Source organism: Lagenorhynchus albirostris, chromosome 14 (assembly GCF_949774975.1).
Source record: "Lagenorhynchus albirostris chromosome 14, mLagAlb1.1, whole genome shotgun sequence".
Taxonomy (NCBI): Eukaryota; Metazoa; Chordata; class Mammalia; order Artiodactyla; family Delphinidae; genus Lagenorhynchus; species Lagenorhynchus albirostris.
The window spans coordinates 50,882,383-50,904,476 of NC_083108.1; the positions used below are offsets into that span (position 1 = coordinate 50,882,383).

At 35.9% G+C, this 22,094-nt stretch overlaps 1 protein-coding gene across 3 annotated transcripts in view; it reads left to right on the plus strand.

Moving 5' to 3' along the window:
* Window positions 1-22,094, plus strand: part of ROCK1 (Rho associated coiled-coil containing protein kinase 1) — a 148,047-nt gene that overhangs the window by 80,783 nt on the left and 45,170 nt on the right. For 2 of the 3 annotated variants that reach the window (XM_060120837.1, XM_060120839.1), the window contains 7 exons: window positions 3,615-3,774; window positions 8,475-8,535; window positions 12,461-12,549; window positions 14,624-14,672; window positions 19,161-19,296; window positions 21,458-21,549; window positions 21,646-21,892. In XM_060120837.1, the coding sequence (XP_059976820.1) occupies window positions 3,615-3,774; window positions 8,475-8,535; window positions 12,461-12,549; window positions 14,624-14,672; window positions 19,161-19,296; window positions 21,458-21,549; window positions 21,646-21,892 (834 nt within the window). The remainder of the gene's footprint in view (window positions 1-3,614; window positions 3,775-8,474; window positions 8,536-12,460; window positions 12,550-14,623; window positions 14,673-19,160; window positions 19,297-21,457; window positions 21,550-21,645; window positions 21,893-22,094) is intronic. The other variant, XM_060120838.1, reaches the window with a different exon arrangement.

A 22,094-nucleotide genomic window follows, 5' to 3' on the forward strand; every position in this document is an offset into this window, starting at 1 on the left:
TGTAGTTATCTTTACCGGTGTTCTTTATTTCTTCATAAGGCTTCAAGATAGTGTCTAGTATCCTTTCATTTCAACCTGGAAGACTCCCTTTAAAAACATTTCTTATAGGACAGGTGTACTAGTAGCAAACTCTCAGCTTTTCTTTGCTTGGTGATCTCTTAATTTCTTCTTCATTTTTGAAGAATAATTTTGCCAGTTATAGAATTCTTAGTTGAGAGTTGTTTTCTTTCAGCACTTTATGACTATCATTTTTTTGGCTGCGTTGCACATTGTACAGGATCCTAGTTCCCCAACCAGGGATTGAACCCATGCCCCCTTCAATGGAAGCATGAAACCTTAACCACTGGACTGCCAGGGAATTCCCTCAGCACTTTAAATGTCATTCCACTACATTCTGGCCTTAAAGGTTTCTGCTTAGAAATTGGCTGTTAATCTTATTGAGGATCCATTGTATGTGATGAGTTGCTTCTCTGTTGTTGCTTTCAATATTCTCTCTGTCTTTGTCTTTTGAAAGTTTATTATAATGTGTCCTGGTGTGCATCTGAGTTCTTACTTGGAGTTCATTGAGCTTCTTGGATGTATAGATATATATATTCCATTAAATTTGGTCATTTTCAGCAATTCTTTCTTTAAATATTCTTTCTGCCCCTTTCTATCCTTTCCTGGGACTCCTGTAATGTATATGTTGGTCTACTTTATGGTGTCCCAGAAGCCCCTTAGGTTCCATTCACTTCTTCTTTCTGTTCCTCATACTTGATAATTTCAGTTGTCCTATCTTTGAGTTCGCCGGTTCTTCAGCCTGCTCAAATCTGTTGTTGAACCTCTCTAGCGCATTTTTAGTTTCAGCTTTTGTACGTTTCAGTGCCAGAATTTACATTTGGTTCTTTTTTCTGTCTTTTTATTAATATATTCTATTTGTTAAGGTATCATACTCCTGGTTTCCTTTAGTTCTTTGTCCTTGGTTTCCTTTAGCTGTTTGAGCACGTTTAAGACATTTAAAGTCTTTGTTTTGTAAAACCAATGTCTGGGTTTCCCCAGTGAGGTTTTCTGTTGTTTTCTTTATTCCCGGTAAGTGGGCCATACTTTTCCTGTTTTGTTTTTTTTTACATACTTTGTAATTTTTTGTTGTGAACTGGACATATTGAACACTAATGTTGTAACTCTGGAAATCAGAATTCCCTCCTTGTAGAGTTTGCAAGCAACAGCTTATTGTGGGCTCCAGTCATCCGTTTGTTTAGTGACTTTTTGGAACTATTCTTATGAAGTCTGTATTCCTTGTGTGTGTTCATTTAAGTCCCCTTTCCATTATCTTAGCAGTCAGCCAGTGACAAACATCTCCTTAAATGCCACAATTTAGCACCCTCTTTCTTCATTGAACGTTTCCTTGCTTGTTGTAAGTTTTTTCTTAGATTTCAGAGTTCCAAAAATATTGTTCCTGATAGTTTTGTGAGCTTAATGGTTAGTTACTTCAATGGAAGGGCAGCTTCTTAGAGCTCCCTCTTCTGCCATTTTTGGTGACATCAGTTGGATTCTTTTTTATGGAACATGATTCCTATATTACCAGTTATTTATTGAAAGGTAAATTTTTTATAAATGGAACACTGTATATATTGATGGTAATTCAGTAAAGCTAAATTTATCCTTCTTTATTTATTAGTTCTGGCATGATTATATGGTATTATGTAAAGCCTAAACATCTTAATTTAGAAGCAGAAATAATTACTTGTATAATTCTCCCAGGATTTCCCATACTTGCATCCCATACTTGTCTCATTTTAAAACTACTCTGAGATGGTATGTCATCTATAAAAAGACTAGGTCCATCTGAAACAGCAAGAGAAAATGCACCAAAACTTGCTCTGCTTCCTTTTAAAATCTATCTTATATGATAATTTTAAAGCAGGATTTCTCAGCCTCAACACTAGACCAGAGAAATCTTTCTCGTATCTGTTGTCCTGAACATTGTAGGATGTTTAGCAGTATCCCTGGTCTCTACCCACCAGATGTCAGTAGCATCCCTCCCACAGTTATGACAACAAAAAAATGTACCCAGACATTTCTGACATATTCAGACATTGCTGAATATCCCCGAGGGGCCAAAACTGTCCCTGATTGAGAACCACTGTTTTAAGGTAAAATTTGTGCCAAGACCATGTACTTCACAAGGAGCGGCAACCCTTTTTTCCCCTCATTTTACAAATTAGTCAATTAAGATCAGGAAGCTAGAATCATCTAGTTGGGCAGTTCTCTTGGCCATTAAGGAAAGAAAATGGTGGAAAAGCTCTTTTCTCATTAGCTGTTAGTACTACAGCTTCTTTTGGTTAAATGTGTTGTTTCATTCCCAAGTTTATCTGATAGTTCACTGTATCTGAGATGCACAACAATAGTTATTTCTTGCCTGGAATACCCAGATGATTCAATAGAACCATGATTCCTTTATATAAGAAATTAAGATTGTAAAATCAGGTCAGTTAGTTTTTGTTTGTTTACTCTTCTTTATCTTTTTTTCTAAAGGAACATGAGATGATTGTATCAAAAATAATTATTGAATATTTTGATGATAAAATTTCAGTGATGTTTTATTATTTTCCTGTATCTTTAAAAAACTTTTTTCCTGAAATTTATTTTTAGGTGTACTTTCTATAGTGTATTTGAGCTCCAAAAGAAGATATTAGTAGTACTAGTTTCATATGGTATTTTCTTCTGTGTCATGAAGATTTGCATTGCCACATACAGTTTTATGTTATTAAGTATGTGTGGGTCTTGTTCCCAATCAAGTTTAAAACTCTTGAAGATTCTGTGTTAAGGTTTTATATCCCTGCTCTCTTTTCCCAATAGCCATTTCATAAATAGTTCACTGAGTTGTCCCTTAATCACTTAATTTAGGGAAGGCAACTAGTCTGAAAATATAATTCAAAATACTTTGCTCTAATTCAGTATTTTATAATAACCTATAATGGAAAGGAATCTGAAAAAAACAAAAATACACGTCTATATACATATATATATGTATACACATACATATAACCGAATCACTTAGCTATACACCTGAAACTAACACAGTATTGTAAATCAACTTCAATTAAAAACAATACTTTGCTCTTACAGAGATATTGAGTCGGGGGGAGGGGAATACTGATCATCTAGATTTTAGATGAGTAAAAATATTTCAGTAACAAATTATTATACCCAGGACCACTAAGAGATAACTTTGATTTCTAGTTTGCTGTACAACAGATTAACGAGCAAAATACTGCATTTGAAACTAATCAACTTTGAGTGCGATTTGTCATGCTGTAGTTTCTGAAAAGTCTTTTCTGTAGTCCTAACTGCTTTTGCACATCTTATACTACAATGTATTTTAAAACCTTAATAATACTTGACTTGTAATATTCAAATTAAACTGGAGGTATAGATGATAATTATAGGTGACTTTGAAGATAATTGGTTCACGAATTACATAATGATCAATACCTGTTGATTAATAATCCTAATAAAGCTTACTGAAATAGGGTTCAACCCATTTGGAATTTGTGAGTCACAAGTTATTTGTATGTAGGAAGTCATTAGTAGTTGGTACAGAATCATTGCTTCAATTTTGTTTCTGTTTTTAGCTGTAGCGCCAGTTGTACCTGATTTAAGTAGTGACATTGACACAAGTAACTTTGATGACTTGGAAGAAGATAAAGGAGATGAAGAAACATTCCCTATACCTAAAGCTTTTGTTGGCAATCAACTACCCTTTGTAGGATTTACGTATTATAGCAATCGTAGGTAAGTATGCTACACATTGATATTTGGGGTAGGTACTGACTTTGTTGTAGTCATGTTATTTTCTTAGGGATATCTAAAAATCACTTTAAGAACATTTAAAGTAGATTTGGGCTTCCCTGGTGGTGCAGTGGTTGAGAGTCCGCCTGCTGATGCAGGGGACATGGGTTCGTGCCCCAGTCCGGGAAGATCCCACATGCCACGGAGCGGCTGGGCCTGTGGACCATGGCCGCTGAGCCTGTGCGTCCGGAGCCTGTGCTCTGCAACGGGAGAGGCCACAACAGTGAGAGGCCCGCGTACTGCAAAATAAATAAATAAATAAAATAAATAATAAAGTAGATTTAATGGTATATAAAGAGATATATTAATATGCCACTTTTCAACAGTGCATTAGATTTCTAATTTCATATTTAATATCTTTCAGACTCATCCATGCTCAGGGTATTGTTTTTCAGAAATTCTTTGCTGAATGCTACCCTATATATCTTCAAGTTACAACAATTAATAGGTCAAGAGATTCTCTTAATACTGATATTTTGGTTAATCGTGTTATCCGAAGAGTTCTGGTTTTATAATACATTTTGGAACAACATACAGTTTTCTAGCATTATCATCACTATATTGATGTTAGGAAAGGCCTATAATTTTCAGTTCTTCAAAAATTAAGTGATTCCTCCCTAAAACTACTAAATGAATTATGTTTTATATCATGTAAGGCCTTGTGACCTTGGGCAAATAACTTTCATCTTTTTTATGCCTCCATTTCCTCAAAAATAGGGATGACGGGGATAATAATAACAATATGTATCTCAGGGTTGTTATAAGGTTAAGTAAGTCAAAACACAGTAAAACACTTAGAACAATGCTTTGCATGGAGTAAGCACTCAATGTTAGTTACTTTTATCATTAGTATGAGCTAATATTAGTTTTAGTCTTTTCTAATGGACTTCAGATACAAGTTAAACATTTAACATTATTTTCATATGCTGGGCATTCATTCATTCATTCAACACACGTTTGACAACCTACTCTTTGTCAGGTATATACTAAGCACCAAGGTGCAGGGAGGAGGATTAATAAGATATAATTATCTTCTTTTGAGATGCTCATATCCTAGTGAGGAAATGGATAAGTTGTACAATGTAGGTTGGCAAGTACTACACGACAGAACTCTAAACAAAATACCATACCAATATATAAAAGTGAACTATATGCACCATTAACTGGGTGTGTTAAATCTACTTGATAAATTTATTGTAAAATATGTATCTCTAATCAAATTATACTCCATTAGAATGGTATTAGATATTTGAATTGCTTGCAGTAATGATTAAATTTGAGGTTATTATAACTAACCTTTTAAAGTGAAGCATCTTGTTATTTTAGTCAAAACTTTTTATGAGGGTAATTCAGTTCAAGCTTAGAAAACAGGAATTCAATTTAGTCTTGCTTTATGAAATTTCTCCAATAATCCAACTGTAAGACAATAATTTTGTTCTTTAGATGTTAGAATACTTTTGTTGTATCACTAAGTAGGTAGTACTTGAGTTTTGACCCCTAGAAAAGAGCAATATTTTAATCCTTCTTCCCTCCCTAATACTCCATGAGTATTACATTGGAGCTTTTTTTTTTTTTTTTCTTTTTTTGCGGCACGCGGGCCTCTCACTGTTGTGGCCTCTCCCGTTGCGGAGCACAGGCTCCGGACACACAGGCTCAGCAGCCATGGCTCACGGGCCCAGCCGCTCCGCGGCATGTGGGATCTTCCCGGACCGGGGCATGAACCCGTGTCCCCTGCATCGGCAGGTGGACTCTCAGCCACTGCGCCACCAGGGAAGCCCCAGAGCTATTTTATATTGAAATACACAGAGAACCTTCAAAGTGGTGTGTTTGCTGCAGCATCCTTTCTTTTTTTTTTCTTCTTTTTAAAAAAATTATATATTTTTTTTAATTTTTTTTTTTAATTTATTATTTATTTTTGCTGTGTTGCGTCTTCATTTCTGTGTGAGGGCTTTCTCTAGTTGTGGCAAGCGGGGGCCACTCTTCATCGCGGTGCGCGGGCCTCTCACTATGGCAGCCTCTCTTGTTGCGGAGCACAGGCTCCAGACGCGCAGGCTCAGTAATTGTGGCTCACAGACCCAGTTGCTCCGCAGCATGTGGGACCTTCCCAGGCCAGGGCTCGAACCCGTGTCCCCTGCATTAGCAGGCAGATTCTCAACCACTGCGCCACCAGGGAAGCCCTATATTTTTAATTTTTAAACATTTTTTTATTTTGGCTGCACTGGGTCTTAGTTGCAGCATGCGGGATCTTCATTGTGGCATGCAGGCTTCTTAGTTGCGGCATGCGAATTCTTAGTTGCAACATGCATGTGGGATCTAGTTCCCTCACCAGGGATCAAACCCCGGCCCCCTGCATTGGGAGCACGGAGTCTTACCCACTGGACCACCAGGGAAGTCCCTAAATTTTATATTTTTATCAATTATTCTCTGGCTTGGTTTCTGAAACACTCAAGATGTTGATATAAACACCCCCCAGTGTTTCTGGATTTTCTGTAATAGAGTTCAGCAGTTAATTACTTTTTCTGCACAAAAGTAATTAATTTCTCTGCACAAAGGTAATCTTGAATTAAATAAGCATTATATATATATATATATTCTTTGTACTATTTATCCATTGTAATACACTAAATTATGTTCCGTGAGTTTTCCTTGTATTCATGTGTTTCATATCCCAAAATAATTTCTGAATTTCTTAAAAGTAGAAATTGTAGTCTGTTCTTAAATATCACCACCTTATTGAGTAATATAGTGTTTAGTAATTGTTTCTTACATGTTTGGTTGGAGGTATGGTTGCTCTTAATAAAGAAAGAATCAGCAAAATATTAATTACCCTTACTGTAATATGTAAGTATAATTTTGAATTGCATGAAATTAAAAACTTCTGAAATTCTTACTTCTGAAATCCAAACATACAAGAACAGAGATCTTTACTGTTGACGTATAGCTGAGTTATAAACATTTTAAAAACAGCCTTAAACTTTTAGCTATATTCCTAATAATCTAACACCTCTTTCATAAAAAGTTTACCTAAATGACCAGATTCTATATGAAAGCAACAATATAATATGAAAAAGAACCTTGAAAGGAAAAAAAAGATAAGAAGTAGAAGAATGAATGGACGTGTACATTGGTATCCTTACATTTCCAGGACTGTATTCAGAGAACTTTATGTTACTAACTTTGCAGAAGGCTAAACATAAACTTTACTTATATAGCATATTATATTTAGAAGATAAATCAGAGATCAAATAGTCTGATCTATCTAATTCAGATTCTACTGGTGTTGCTGTATGCTTTTATTTATATCACATAATGCAGAATCTCACACTGAATTTCTGAGGCACTTTATAGTCAATGGAATTAAATTGCACTATATCTAGGAGTTGTCATTTGTTATATGGGACCTTTTCTCTACAAACCTGCTACATAGCCCTTGTTATTGTCTCCTGAATATTTGATTCTGTAGTTGATCTGAATAATTTTCCAAGAGAAACATGGGAAATGACATATTTTCCTGCTGTTTCTTTTAGAGCACTGCTATATATATGTTTCATGGTACTTAAAGGACACTTGATTATCTTCTGTTTTTCACTATGAATTAATTATTTCTAGTGTGTTAACAACTGCCCCATAACAGCTGTGAAGTATACTGTAGCTATTTGATCTCTTTTTGAGGGAGCTCTACTGGTTAACCAAGGTGGTAACTGTAGTGGTGATGTAGATGTAGTAATAATGGTAGTCATAGGATGGTAAAGGAAGTAGCAGAAGTATCTTACCTTTACCTAACATTTGATTGTGTAGAAAAAATTTTTATATGATCTGTTTATATCTGTTTGGTAATCTGATAAGATGTCTAAAGAAGACCTCTGAAGATCACTAATATCTTGTATTTGTATGTAATTCTAACTTGATATTGAATTTAACAAACTCTGCAAGGTTTAGAGTCACAGAAGATCAGCAGGACATCTTCAGAACTTTGGTTCTGTTATTTCAACCACTTACACAAAAACTCTTAACTTTTTTGCCCAGAAAAGCAATATCATTCATTGTGGCCATGCCGCGCAGCTTACGGGACCTCAGTTCCCCGACCAGGGATTGAACCTGGGCCACGGCAGTGAAAGCGCTGAATCCTAACCACTGGACTGCCAGGGCACTCCCCAGCAATATCATTCTTGACTGAAGGATAATTGGGGGCAGTGGGGAGGAATTGTGCACATGTCTGTAGAAGTCAACAATTCTTTATTCCTGATTCTAAATCCAAAAGCTCTAAAAACTAAAAGTTTTTTAGTGATTTGTTTGGTGGCAAAACCTGCCATAACCTGCTCTCATGGCCAAAAACCTAATCTGAACTAAGTTGAGACTATTTTATGGTTTTTATTTATTCTCTTTGGTATGAATATTCATATATTTTGCTGCAGGAATATTAAGGTATATGATTACAGAGTGCTGCTTCAGACCTAACTGGGGGTTTTATTTAATATATGTATCATTTCTGTGTTATGTTTCTAAAATAAAGAATTAAGAACCTGCACTCAATTTTTAAAAGCAGAGCCAAGTACAAAAGATAGGCATATAGTATTTGTTACTGGTTGTTACTAGATATTAAAGAGTTTTTTGTTTTCTTTTAAAAACTATTTTCTTCCTAGATACTTATCTTCAGCAAATCCTAATGAAAACAGAACTAGCTCTAATGTGGATAAAAGCTTGGTAGGTATTTTCTTATTGTTATTATTTTAAAAGTTGTTTTGTGGATAATGTATTTTGTATGCATGATACTAAGTAAATATGCATTGCTTCAGAAAATGTAGTTAGTGATTTTAAATTTTTATAGCACTTTTTATCTACTGTTTCCTCTCTTGTTTGATTTCTTACCTGAATATCAAATGGGATATTATATGTGGAGGCAGTTAGTAAACTATACATTGCTACACAGATTGACAGAGGTGGTCTTTTTAGTCTTTGGAATTAGGAATTTATGATAAATCAGTGTATCAGTAAGAGTCTTGACAGGGAAACAGATGGCACATTCAAAAGATTTAAATGAGAGTTTTTGTGTGTGTGTGTACTAAAATTTACATAACACAAAATTTACCATTTTACCATGTTTATGTGTACAGTTCAATGACATTAAGCACCCTCACGTTGTTGTGCAGTCATCACCACCATCATCTCCAGAATTTTTTCTTCATCCCAGACGAAAATTTTGTGCCCATTGAAGTCTGCATTCCACTCTCCCTTCAACCCCTATTAACTATTATCCTTACTTTCTGTCTCTATGAATTTGACTGTTCTAGGTACCTCATGTAAGTGAAATCATACAGTATTTGACTTTTTGTGATTGGCTTATTTTTCTTAATGTCCTTAAGGCTCAGGCATGTTGTAGCATGTATCAGAATTTCATTCCTTTTTAAGGCTTAATATATTCTGTTATATGCATATACCACATTTTGTTTATTTATTAAATGAAGAGAGTTTAATGAAGGGACTATTAATGGTGCTATGCATAGGATCAAGGGGAGCAATAAATAAAGAGAACTAAAGCAGCCATTGATTGACAGCAGTGGGAAGCCATTTCCCTTAGTCTGAAGGGACAAGGAGAGACAAATCTTGTTACCACGGCTCAGAGAGAATGCGTAGAATCATGAAAGAGGAGCATAGAGCACTGCCAGAGCCATGGTAAGGCAAGAAGAGTGTGGGGAGAACGGATATTTCATTTCTCCCAACTGATTTTCGGCTGGTGTCTCCTGAATGCTGAAACGAAGCTTAAAATCATAGGACAGCAGAGCCCAGTCAATGCACTCTGTAAATTTGAAGGCAGAGAAGGTCAGAGGATGAGTCTTCAAGGCTGGAAGGGAGAGGTGGCAAATGGAGAATAACTAGTACAGTGAGCATCTTCTAATTTGACCACTGGAAAGTGAATTCCTGTAGGAAGTGAATATTAGAGACGTGAGTTCTTTTTATTGTTAGAACAGCTCATATTCATGAGACAGAGGATTAAAATATTTTTTATTAGCTTACATTGAGGAGGTCCTTTTGGGTTAACCAGGACTTTTCTTAAATATACCAGAAATAATTATCTGGCCTCCTCAGAGCATTCTTTGAGCTCTTTGTGTGCTGTAGCCTCCATATTTGTAACTGAGATGAGGTGTAGGCAGCAATCATTTTTTTTTTTTTAAATATAATAGTGTTTATTTATTTTTACTTGTTGACAGTTTGCTTTGTTTATTTATTTATGGCTGTGTTGGGTCTTCGTTTCCGTGCGAGGGCTTTCTCTAGTTGTGGCAAGCAGGGGCCACTCTTCATCGCGGTGCGCGGGCCTCTCACTATCGCGGCCTCTCTTGTTGCGGAGCACAGGCTCCAGACGCGCAGGCTCAGTAATTGTGGCTCACAGGCCCAGTTGCTCCGCGGCATGTGGGATCTTCCCAGGCCAGGGCTCGAACCCGTGTCCCCTGCATTGGCAGGCGGACTCTCAACCACTGCGCCACCAGGGAAGCCCAGCAATCATTTTTAAAAGCTGACAGAATTCTTCTTTCTCCTTCAAATATTTACTCTTAAACGTGAGAGAACATATGGTGGGAAGGGAAAGTGAGAAAAAGGGGAGTGAACTATGCGAGTACTGGTTAGCTGTTATGGCCATTTTTCTCTTTTAAATTCTCATCCCATTAGAGCTATTTGCCAAATTATATAGCTAATAGGGGCTCAAAAATCTTCAAAATTAAAGCACATTTGACCTGGAGATGGTGACAATAAGGAGCTGCTATAACCCCGCTCTGACTGTATTACTTACCTGTAAGTTTAGAGCTACATTAGGACTTAAAAAATAATTCAGTGGAATCCTGTTTTCTTTGGGCTGATCTTGTTCAATGGTGACTGCCATAAGTTTCTGTCAGTGGCTTTTATCTTTTGCTCTGGTTAAGATCACAGGGGAAGAAGAAAACGCTTGTGTGCCTACTATTTCTGTTAACCTAGAACTTAGTACAAAAATCAACTAATTTAATTTTCAACTCTTCCCTGAAAGCCTTCTAGCAGAGATGCTAGTGAACAACTTTGCAGTTGCCAAATATGATGAATAGTTTTCATTCCGTATCTTATTTTTCTTTTTGCTGCATTTGACACTGACCAGTCCTTCCTCCTTGGAACTTTAAGAACCTTCATGTTCTCATTATTTCCTTCTTTTTCTCTTTCTACCTCTGGATTTTATTTTCAGTCCTCTTTGCAGGATCTCCTCCCTTTCTCTCTCCCCCCAACCCCATAATTATTAAGTGTTTCTCAAGATAGTTCTGATCTTGGCTCTCTGCTCATTATCTGTAGTTAATCTCATGTGTATCTAGCTTGCTCCTCTGAACAACATACCCGAATCTTTTCTCCCTCTCTGACTGGACTTCTCTTCCTGCACATCTTTCAGACCCTTCAACCTAGGCCAAAGCCTAACTCACACTTCTCCTCTCTCCATCCCCTCACCAGCAGTTCTTTTTGTGTCACCCATCTTTTGTAATGCTACTCTGTTCTTATTTCTAATCAGTTGCTGGGTTATAAATTCTGCCTTTTGACTGACACAGTTATCCATTTCCTCTTCATTTCTACAGCTTCTGCCTTATATCACACCTATATACTCTTTTTGCCTGAACTGTCTATTAATTGGTTGTTTAGTCTAGAATTTCTCTGCTCTCTAACCTATTCACCTTATTACCGAAGTGATGTTTCTAAAATGCCAATACTCTGTCATTTCCCCTTTTAAAGTGTTTATAGGTTAAAGTGCCCAACTCCTTTTCTGCATACAAGGATCATAGTCCCACTTGCCCTTTCAGATTTTATGTGATTCGTTCTCCCTGTTATGTTCTTTGCTCTGCCTAGACTTGATTTCTTCCCATTATTCAATCATATTTTCTTTCTCTCTACTTTTGGACTCATTCATTTTAGCTAAAATGCATTCCTTCTTTCACTTCCTCTGCTTGGTAAATACCTCTCTTATAGGTCTCATCTCAAACATTCCATCTTCAAGGCAGAATTAGATGTGACCTCTTCTCTTCTTCAGTACACCTTATGTATAATTTTATTAGTTCCTACCACATTGTATTATAATATTTTGTGTATATGTCTGGGTTATTGTAGGTTCTTTTCACCCTCCTATTCCCCTGTGCCCCACTATCGAACTATTAGCTTTATGAGAACGGGGACCAAATCTTTTTAATTTTTGTGTTACTAATGCCTACCACAGCACCTGACATATTAGTAGGTGTTGGAAAAAAAATGCTTGTTAAATTAATAATAAAGGGCTTCCCTGGTGGCGCAGTGGTTGAGAGTCCGCCTGCCGATGCAGGGGACATGGGTTCGTGCCCCCGTCTGGGAAGATCCCACATGCCGCGGAGCGGCTGGGCCCGTGAGCCATGGCCGCTGAGCCTGCGCATCCGGAGCCTGTGCTCCGCAACGGGAGAGACCACAACAGTGAGAGGCCCGCGTACCACACACACACAAAAAATTAATAATAAAAATTTCAGATAGAAAGGAAAAAGGTAAGATTGGATCAGATAACTCCTTGTAAACAGGTATAAAATGGTAATATAAACTTGCTATTTTAAAATTCTCTATGAATATTCTTACTAGAATAAGTTTATGTTGTTTTTAATTAAAGCAGGAAAATTTGCAAAAAACAATTTATAAGCTGGAAGAACAGTTGCATAATGAAATGCAGTTAAAAGATGAAATGGAGCAGAAGTGCAGGTGAGAATATACTTTATGTTTTTCACATTAAAAGTTGTATAGCAAATGCTGATTTTAAAACTTGTACTCTATAAACCCTTGAAAGTAAATGGAAGTAAGGCAGAGATGTAAAGATTGCTATTGATATACATTCAGTGAAGAATATTCACTTAATGCCTGGTTTATTGATTTTGTCTCACATTTTAATTAGCTGACAGAAAGGGAAAATTAGTTTACATTAAATAAGATGCGTTCTAAAGTGTAGCTGTTTTTGAAGATTAAAATTCACTAAATTTTTGGTGCACTCTTTTAATTTCCACTATGATTCGTTATAGCAGTATTTTTTTCAGAATTTTTTTCCTATGAGTCTAAATTTAATAAGAGCATATATATTTATGAAAATATAAAATGATCAAGATAATTTAAAATAACCTAGCATAATGCTTAGTTACTTATTAATTACAAACAATAACACTTTATTATATTGTTAGTAGATAGTATTGAATAAATGAAAAACAGGTAACAGATTAAGTATTCAAAAAAATGGAATTGAGAAAATTGGCAATTTTGTGAGTGGGGGAGAGGAAACAAGTAAACTGCTCACTACCTACAGTTCCTTATAGATTAAATAGTTAAGTGTCTAATATAAGCTTTTTTTAGAAAAGCACTTTAAGGAAATAATTAACTGAGCCCAGTATTTGGAAGGAATTTCTAGGTATAAAACATAGAAATAAGGAGAGGAAATGGATAGATATTATTACATAAATGTTGAGCAGTTTCTATTAAAATTAAAAGGCAAATGACAAATTAGTGGTAGTGGTGGTGGTAGGGATCAATTTAAGGAGGAAATAAGAGTGGCCAAAGTGGCCAATAATCATACGAAAATGGGTGTGTGTGTGGTGGGGGGGTGGCCTGAGATGAAACTGGGAAGGTCGACAGAGTCTAGATCTTAAAACACTCTGTCTTTGAAAAGCTAAGAAATTTGGGATTTATCCTAAGGGTGATGAAAAAACATTAAAAGTTATTAAACTTAAAAGTAAAACAAAAGATCAAATTTGCTTTTAAAAAAGAACTCCCTGGTTAATTACACAGCATTTGACATTTATTCACCTAAATGAGAATGAGGGAGGAAGATGAGTCAAGGAGGATTCCCAGGCGGAGTGCTTTACTTGGGACAGGAGAAGAGAAGCAGATTGGTATTGTGGGAGGGGTCGCCGGGCAGAGGGAATTCATTTAGCTTTGGACATGCTGAATGAGCTATTTGGTAAGACATCCATGTGAAACGTTGCATGTACAGATTTGAAGCTCAGAAATAGGTTTAGAAAGCCCCAAAAATGAATTGTGATGGAGATAATAATACACTTTCAGTTTATCTCAGATTTTTGCCCAAGTTGCCAAGTGGTGCATTTACTGCTTTATATATGCCACCTTTCCCTTCATTTACTTACTCTTATATTAAAGGTTAAATGGTTAATCTTTGTGAAGTAGCAAGTATTGCATGAGGGAATTCAGGGATCCTTAATCTAGAATCCATAGACCTCTCCTAAAGCATCCATGGATGGAATTCAAGGTCCTTAAACTTGGGTGACAGAAGTGAATCTTTTCTGTAACCTTTAGCTGAAATTCAGCATTTTCTTTAATTATGAACACAGTGAATAATCCACAGTTATTAGCAGTAGCTGTGAATTTTTTATTACCGATAGAAATCACAAATATTATCTTAGAATGCAGTTGTTATTTATCTCTAAATACCGTTTATGCTCATTACTACTTTAAAATTACTGCTGCTAGATCTTATTTAATATATTAATAAAATGCATATATTAGTGAATCATACTTTTTTTAAAAAAGGTTATGACTGTATTTCAGTATAATTTTGGTTTCTTTTAATCCTATGTATTTTATTTTATGCTTTTAAAATATTATTCTGAGAAAATGCCATAGGCTTCACCAGACTGACTGCGAAAGGGATCCACAGTACACACAAGAAAGGTTAAGAAATCTTAGCTAAATGGAAAAGTAAGGAATGTGGTGTTTCACCCCAAGCTATAAAAAGTAAATATATCTATAATCTATATTGCTTTTGCTTTTACAGAACTTCAAACATAAAACTCGACAAGATAATGAAAGAATTGGATGAAGAGGTACTTTTTGTTTTCTTATCAGAAGTTTTCCTTTTTGAGACTTTTTCCCTCTTTCAGATTGTTTTCTGAGAAAATTATATTTGAACTTTATAGGTTGCAATACAGAACAGGACCAAAGAATTATGATGAAAGACTCACTTTGGAGCTGCAGGTTTAAGTGAAATTAGATTATACTTTAGTTTCTTTTGTGTGGTTTTATTCTAGAACCATGTTGAAATTTTAGTACATAAATTTCAGTTCAGTGGTTCTTAATAGTTGAATTTGTCTGTCTCTTTCTGCTACAGTTCCAGATTCAATTTTTGATCTGTTGCTCCTTTCTCACCTTTCAACTATTAAGAACCACTGAACTGAAATTTATGCACTAAAATTTCAACATGGTTCTAGAATATGGGTAAACACACTACACTCTCCTTCTCCTCTTAAGTTTTTTTATGTTACAGTTGAAGCAGAAATTACGGCATTGTCTAATGTGGTTCTCCATGTATATAGAAGAAATTTTTAAGACAATTATAAATGGGTATAAAGGGAGGTAAGGTTTTACACTTTAATCAAACTGGTAATATGCCAACACTAGTAATATAATGTAGTACCTAGAGCAGCCACTGATAAAAATTATACAAAGAGATACACTTAAAAACACTAGTAAATCAAATAGAATTCCAAAAAATGTTCAAGTAACCTACAGAAAGACAAGAAGGAAAACATGGGACAAAACAAAATGGGAGGCTTAACTCTAACATATCAGTAATTATATTAAATGTAAATTAAATGCAACATCAATTAAGATAGATTGTCAGAGTAGCTTTTTTAAAATTACCTACCTGTATGCTGTCCAGCAGAAACTCTCTTCAAATGTAACAATATAGCCAAGTTAAAAGTAAGAAGGTGGAAAAATACATCATGTAAGCATTAGCAAAAAGAAGGCAGCAATGGCAATATTGATATCAGGTGAAGTAGACTTTAGGACAAAGAAAATTACCAGGGGCAGAGGGACATTGCAGAATGACAAAAATGTCAGTCCTCTGAGAAGACATAACATTCCTAAATTTGTATTCATCAAACAGAAGAGCTACAAAATATGTGAAGCAAAAGCTGATAAAACTGAAAGGAGAAGTAGACAAATCTGCGATTACTGTTGGAGACTTTTTAAATGCCACTCTCTAGACAGAGGATCAGCAAACATATAGGAGAACTCAGCCACACCATCAGCCAATAGGATCTATTCAACATTTGTAGACCCCTGCACCCAGCAACAGCAAAGGACACATGTTTTTCGAGCACTCAAGAAACACACACCAAGATAGACCACATCCTAAGCAAACTTCTCCAGATTTCAAAGAATTAAAATCATACAGAGTGTGTTCTCTGACCAAACTGTGACCAAACCAGAATGAATAACAGAAAAGTATCAGGCAAATCTACAAACACGTGGAAACTAAACAACACAGTTTTAAATAATCCATAGGTCAAAGAGTCTCAAGGGGAATGAAAAAATACATTGGAATGTTAATTATATCTCATAAAGTTATTTTTCAAAGTTATGGATCTTCATCTTTTCAAAATATTTGAGGGCTTCCCTGGTGGCGCAGTGGTTGAGAGTCCGCCTGCCGATGCAGGGAACACGGGTTCGTGTCCCGGTCCGGGAAGATCTCACATGCCGCGGAGCGGCTAGGCCCGTGAGCCATGGCCACTGTGCCTGTGCGTCCGGAGCCTGTGCTCTGCAACGGGAGAGGCCACAACAGTGAGAGGCCCGCGTACGGCAAAAATAAATAAATAAATAAAAATATTTGAACAATGAAAATGAAAATAATACATCAAAATTTGTGGGATGCAGCTAACATAGTGCTCTAAGGGAAATGTATACACTAAATGTTTACATTAGAAAAGACGAGAAGTCTCAAATCAGTTATCTAAGCTCCTACCTCAGGAACCTAGAAAAAGAAGAGCAAAATAAACCCAAAGCAAGGAGAAGGAAGGAAAAATAAAGAGCAGAAGTCAGTGGAATTGAAAACAGAAAAATAATAGAGAAAATCAGTGATAATAAAAACCCAGCTGCTTGGAAAGATCAACAAAATTGACAGTCCTCTAGCAAGATTGTCAAAGGAAAGAAAGGACACAAATGATCAGTATCAGGAATAAAACAGAGCATATTCCTACAGACTCTACAGATATAAAAAAAAAAAAATTCTTAAGGAAATACTATAAACAGTTCCAAACGAGTAAGTGTAATATTTAGGTGAAATGGACTAATTCCTCCAAAAATACAAACTGCCACAACTCACACAATGTGAAATACGTTATTTGAATAGCCCTATATAACTATTAAAGTGAATTCATAATTTAAAAGCTCCCCCCAAAATTAATCTTCAGGACAGATGGTTTTACTAGAGAATTCTACCCAGTGTTTTTTTAAGATTTTTTTTTTTGATGTGGACCATTTTTAAAGTCTTTATTGAATTTGTTAAAATATTGCTTGTGTTTTATGTTTTTGTTTTTTGGCCCCAAGGCATGTGGGATCTTAGCTCCCTGACCAGGGATTGAACCCCGCACCCCCTGCATTGGAAGGGGAAGTCTTAACCACTGGACCGCCAGGGAAGTCCCTATCAAGTGTTTTAAGAAGAATTAACACCAATTCTACACTCTCTCTTCTAGAAAATATAAAAGAAGGGAACATTCCCCAGTGAATTTTATGAGGCTAGAATTACCAAGATACCAGAGTCTAGCAAAGACGGTACTACAAAGAAAACTATGGATCAGTATCCCTCAATCATGGCCAGCTGATTTTTGACCAAGGTGCACAAGCAATTCAGTGGAGGAAGGATAGTCTTTTTAGCAAGTGGTGCTGGAGCAATTAGGTATTCATAGGCCAAGATATGGACCTCAACCTCAGTCTCACATCTTATGCAAACATTAACTTAAAACAGACCATAGATTTAAACAGGGACATAAAAAATATAAAACTTCTAGAGAAAAAATAGGGGAAAGTCCTTGGGACCTGCAACTCGGTGAAGAGTTACACATTACACCACAATTATGATCCATATAAGGAAAAAAATTCAATAAATTGGACTTCATCAAAACTTGCTCTGTGAAAGACCCTGATAAGAGGGTGAAGATCTGTAGACTGGAAAAATGAACTGTTGTTACACACAGCAACTTGGATGGATCTCAAGGATATTTTGTTGAATGTAAAAAGCTAATTTCAAAAGGTCCACACTGTATGATTCCATTAATATAACATTTTCAAAATGGCAAAATTATACAGATGGAGGACCTCCTGTTGGTTGCCAGGGATATAGGTGGTGGGAGAAGTGAGGGATGCATGTGGCTATAAGTAGTGGCTGGAGGGAGATCATTGTGCTGATGGAACAGTTCTGTGTCTTGATTGTGGTGGTGGTTACATGCATCTACACATGAGATAAAATGACATCGAACTACACATGCATGCTTTATACCAATATCAATTTCCTGATTTTGTTATTGTACCATTGTTAATAATGTAACTATTAGGGGAAACTGACTGGTAGGGTACATGTACTGTCTTTGAAACTTCTGAAATGTAGAATTTTAAATTTCAAAATTTAAAAATGAAAAAATAAAAGAATGATAAAATCTTACAATTGGAAAGATTTTGGATGATCTCTGTCAAATTTTACTAAATTTCTCTGACAGCATCTTACTTAAAAGATGGATTTCACTTAAAAATGGAAAAGCCCAGAAAAGCATGCACTGTAAAGGAGGTTTGTCCAGTGTGGAGTCTTAAAGATAAAAATGAAGCATCAAAAGCAGAATATGCTGATAGTGGTAACTCAGAAACAGAAGATAAATTTTTTTAAGTTGTGGAATTTGGAGTATTTTTTTTCTTTAACCCTCCCCTCCCCTTAGTTTCATTTTCTAAAATAAATATTTCTTTCATTACTCTTTAATATGCATTAGTAGGTACATACATAGAACATCTTAAGAAAGGTAAGTTGTTACAGAGATTGGGAGGGGATTAAGGGAGACCTCATACAGGGACTGGTGAACTTACTATAAACACTGTAACCTTTGGTATCATTTGAGTTTTGCACCATTTAATTATCAAATATGTAGTTATCTGATTCCTTTTATATTTCATGTCTTAAACTTTAGGATTGTAAATAAACCAAAATATTGGTAATATAATACAGTGTGTTCATCTTAATGTGTTTGAATACAATGTGTTCGACCTTCAGTCTGACAAGATTCATAGGGTTTTTTATACTCAAGGATTTTTTTTAAATCTTTGAAAATTTTGTGTGTCTAGTTAAAATAAGGGGATTCTCACTGTTTTCTTCTAAGGCAAGCTAATTCTACTATTAGAAAGTTGTTGTTGTTAGGAAGTATTATCTGATTTTGAAACCAAAATATCTATCTTAAGTAATTGTGTACTTTTTAAAAAAAGAACAGAGTATTCCCTTGAATAAATGAGGAGTATTAATTGTAGTGGTAACTTTTCTCATAATTTAGGGGAATCAAAGAAGAAACCTAGAATCTACAGTGTCTCAGATTGAGAAGGAGAAAATGTTGCTACAGCATAGAATTAATGAGTACCAAAGAAAAGCAGAACAGGAAAATGAGAAGAGGAGGAATGTAGAAAATGAAGGTAAATTGTTACTTCCTTTGAAAAACACTGGAATTTCTAACACTATCTTGAGGTCTTCGTCTTGAGGTTGTTTTAAATTTAGTGCCTGTTATATATTTTTGAAGCCACAGTCCTAAGACACCTCATGAGCTAAATACCCATGTCCCAAAATTTATTTATAACATATTAGATTCAGTAGTAATGTTTTAGCTAGGGTACTGATTTTTATTCTTGGGTGTATATTGGAATTTCTTGGGAAACTTCAAAGAAAACTAATGCCTAAACTTCAGAAATTCTAATTTAATTGATCTAGACATGTAGACTGGGCATTGGTATTTTTAATAAGCTCTCTAGGCACTTCTAACAAGTAGCCATATTTTAGAACAACAAGACTAGAATTTTTGATATTAGTGTTACAAATTTAAAATAGCTTTCTACATCCTTTGATCCAGTGATTTCACTTCTAGAAATTTATTTCACATATACTTGTGCACATATATACTGATATAGAAACAAAGCTATTCATTTTAGAATTGTTTAAAATGGCAAAAATTATAAACAATGTAAATGTAATCAGTGGTATAATAAATTTTAGTATATATGGTAGAATACTATGCATTTTATAAAAGAATAAAGTATCTCTTGGGCTTCCCTGGTGGCGCAGTGGTTAAGAATCTGCCTGCCAATGCAGGGGACATGGGTTCAAGCCCTGGTCTGGGAAGATCCCACATGCCGTGGAGCAACTAAGCCCGTGAGCCACAACTACTGAAGCCCATGCTCCTAGAGCATGTGCTCCGCAACAAGAGAAGCCACCTCAATGAGAAGCCCGTGCACCGCAACGAAGAGTAGCCCAACTAGAGAAAAGCCCTTGCACAACAATGAAGACCCAAAGCAGCAATAAATAAATAAATTAATTAATTAAAAAAAAAGAATTTAGGGCTTCCCTGGTGGCGCAGTGGTTGGGAGTCCGCCTGCCGATGCGGGGGGCGCGGGTTCATGCCCTGGTCCGGGAGGATCCCGCGTGCTGTGGAGCAGCTGGGCCCGTGAGCCATGGCTGCTGGGCCTGCGTGTCCGGAGCCTGTGCTCCGTGGCGGGGGTGGGGGGCCACAACAGTGAGAGGCCCGTGTACCGCAAAAGGAAAAAAAAAAAGAATTTAAAAATATTTTTTAAAACAGAATAAAGTATCTCTTTATAAACTTATAAAAGAATCTCTAAAATGTATCTTTACCAAAAAAAGTACAGATTGTTTAAAACAAGATTGCTTATCTATATATGTTTGTGTGTGTGTGTAGATATGCATGTGAAAACATATATATATATATATTTGTGTTTTTATATATTAGGGTATGGATACACAGACTATCTTAGGAAGGATATGCAAGGAATTAGTAATAGTTGTTGCTGGGGAGGAGAGCCAGAGGGGCTGCGAGACGACGTGAAGGGAGAAAGACTCATGCTATACAATACACCATTTGGTACCATTTGAATTTTGAAGCATTTTATTTAGTTAGTTACATCTTTATTGGAGTATAATTGCTTTACAGTGTTGTGTTTCTGCTGTATAATAAAGTGGATCAGCTATATGTATACATATATCCCCATCCCTCCTCCCCCGTGAGCCTCCTTCCCACCCTCCCTATACCATTCCTCTAGGTCGTCAGAAAGCATCGAGCGGATCTCCCTGTGCTATGTGGCTGCTTCCCACTAGCCATCCATTTTACATTTGGCAGTGTATATATGTCAATGCTACTCTCTCCCTTCGTCCCAGTTCCCCCCCCGCCACCCCACCCTGTGTCCTCAAGTTCATTCTGTATGTCTGCGTCTTTATTCCTGCCCTGCCACTGGTTGAACCATTTTAAAAATAATTGAACTAATCAAAGATTTGTACTATTCAAAAATAGGTAATATTTAAAATTAGCTTTATATAATTTCACTAATAGATTAACCTTTATGAAAGGAATAAAAGAATTTAAAATATTACAGCAGTGGAAACATCTGTTTTTGCATTCTGTATTATAAAACAGTGTTCTACTTTTTGATAAATTTAAAATGTAGGTACTTCCAAGTTGGAATATGGACCCAATATAGCTGACTTTTATGGCCTAAGACCAAATTTCATTTTTTAAAAGGGATTTATATGTTTCCTCTATGAAAACTTACATATTTTTCCTTCATTTTCTAGTTTCTACATTAAAGGATCAGTTGGAAGACTTAAAGAAAGTCAGTCAGAATTCACACCTTGCTAATGAGAAGCTGGCACAATTACAAAAGCAGGTAAGTTTTTGGAGTGAGGTTTTTTTTTTTAAATCAAAATTTAAGTTTGATTGTGTTTTGGTAAAAAACTATTTTCTTGCTCTCTTTTTTAATTAGCTAGAAGAAGCCAATGACTTACTTAGGACAGAATCAGACACAGCTGTAAGATTAAGGAAGAGTCACACCGAGATGAGCAAATCAATTACTCAGCTAGAGTCCCTGAATAGAGAATTGCAGGAGAGAAATAGAATTTTGGAGAATTCCAAGTCACAAATGGACAAGGATTATTACCAGCTGCAAGCTGTATTAGAAGCTGAACGAAGAGACAGAGGTCATGATTCTGAGATGATTGGAGACCTACAAGGTAATATTTTTTCTTACTCTGGTAAAATAGACATAAAATTTATGTTTTAGCCATTTTTAAGTATACAGTTCAGTGGCATAAAATACATTCACATTGTCATGCAACCATCACTACTGTCCATCTCCAGAACTTTTTTTATCATTCCAAACTAAAAAATCTATACCCATTAAATCTATACCCCATTTCCCACTCTCCCCAGCCC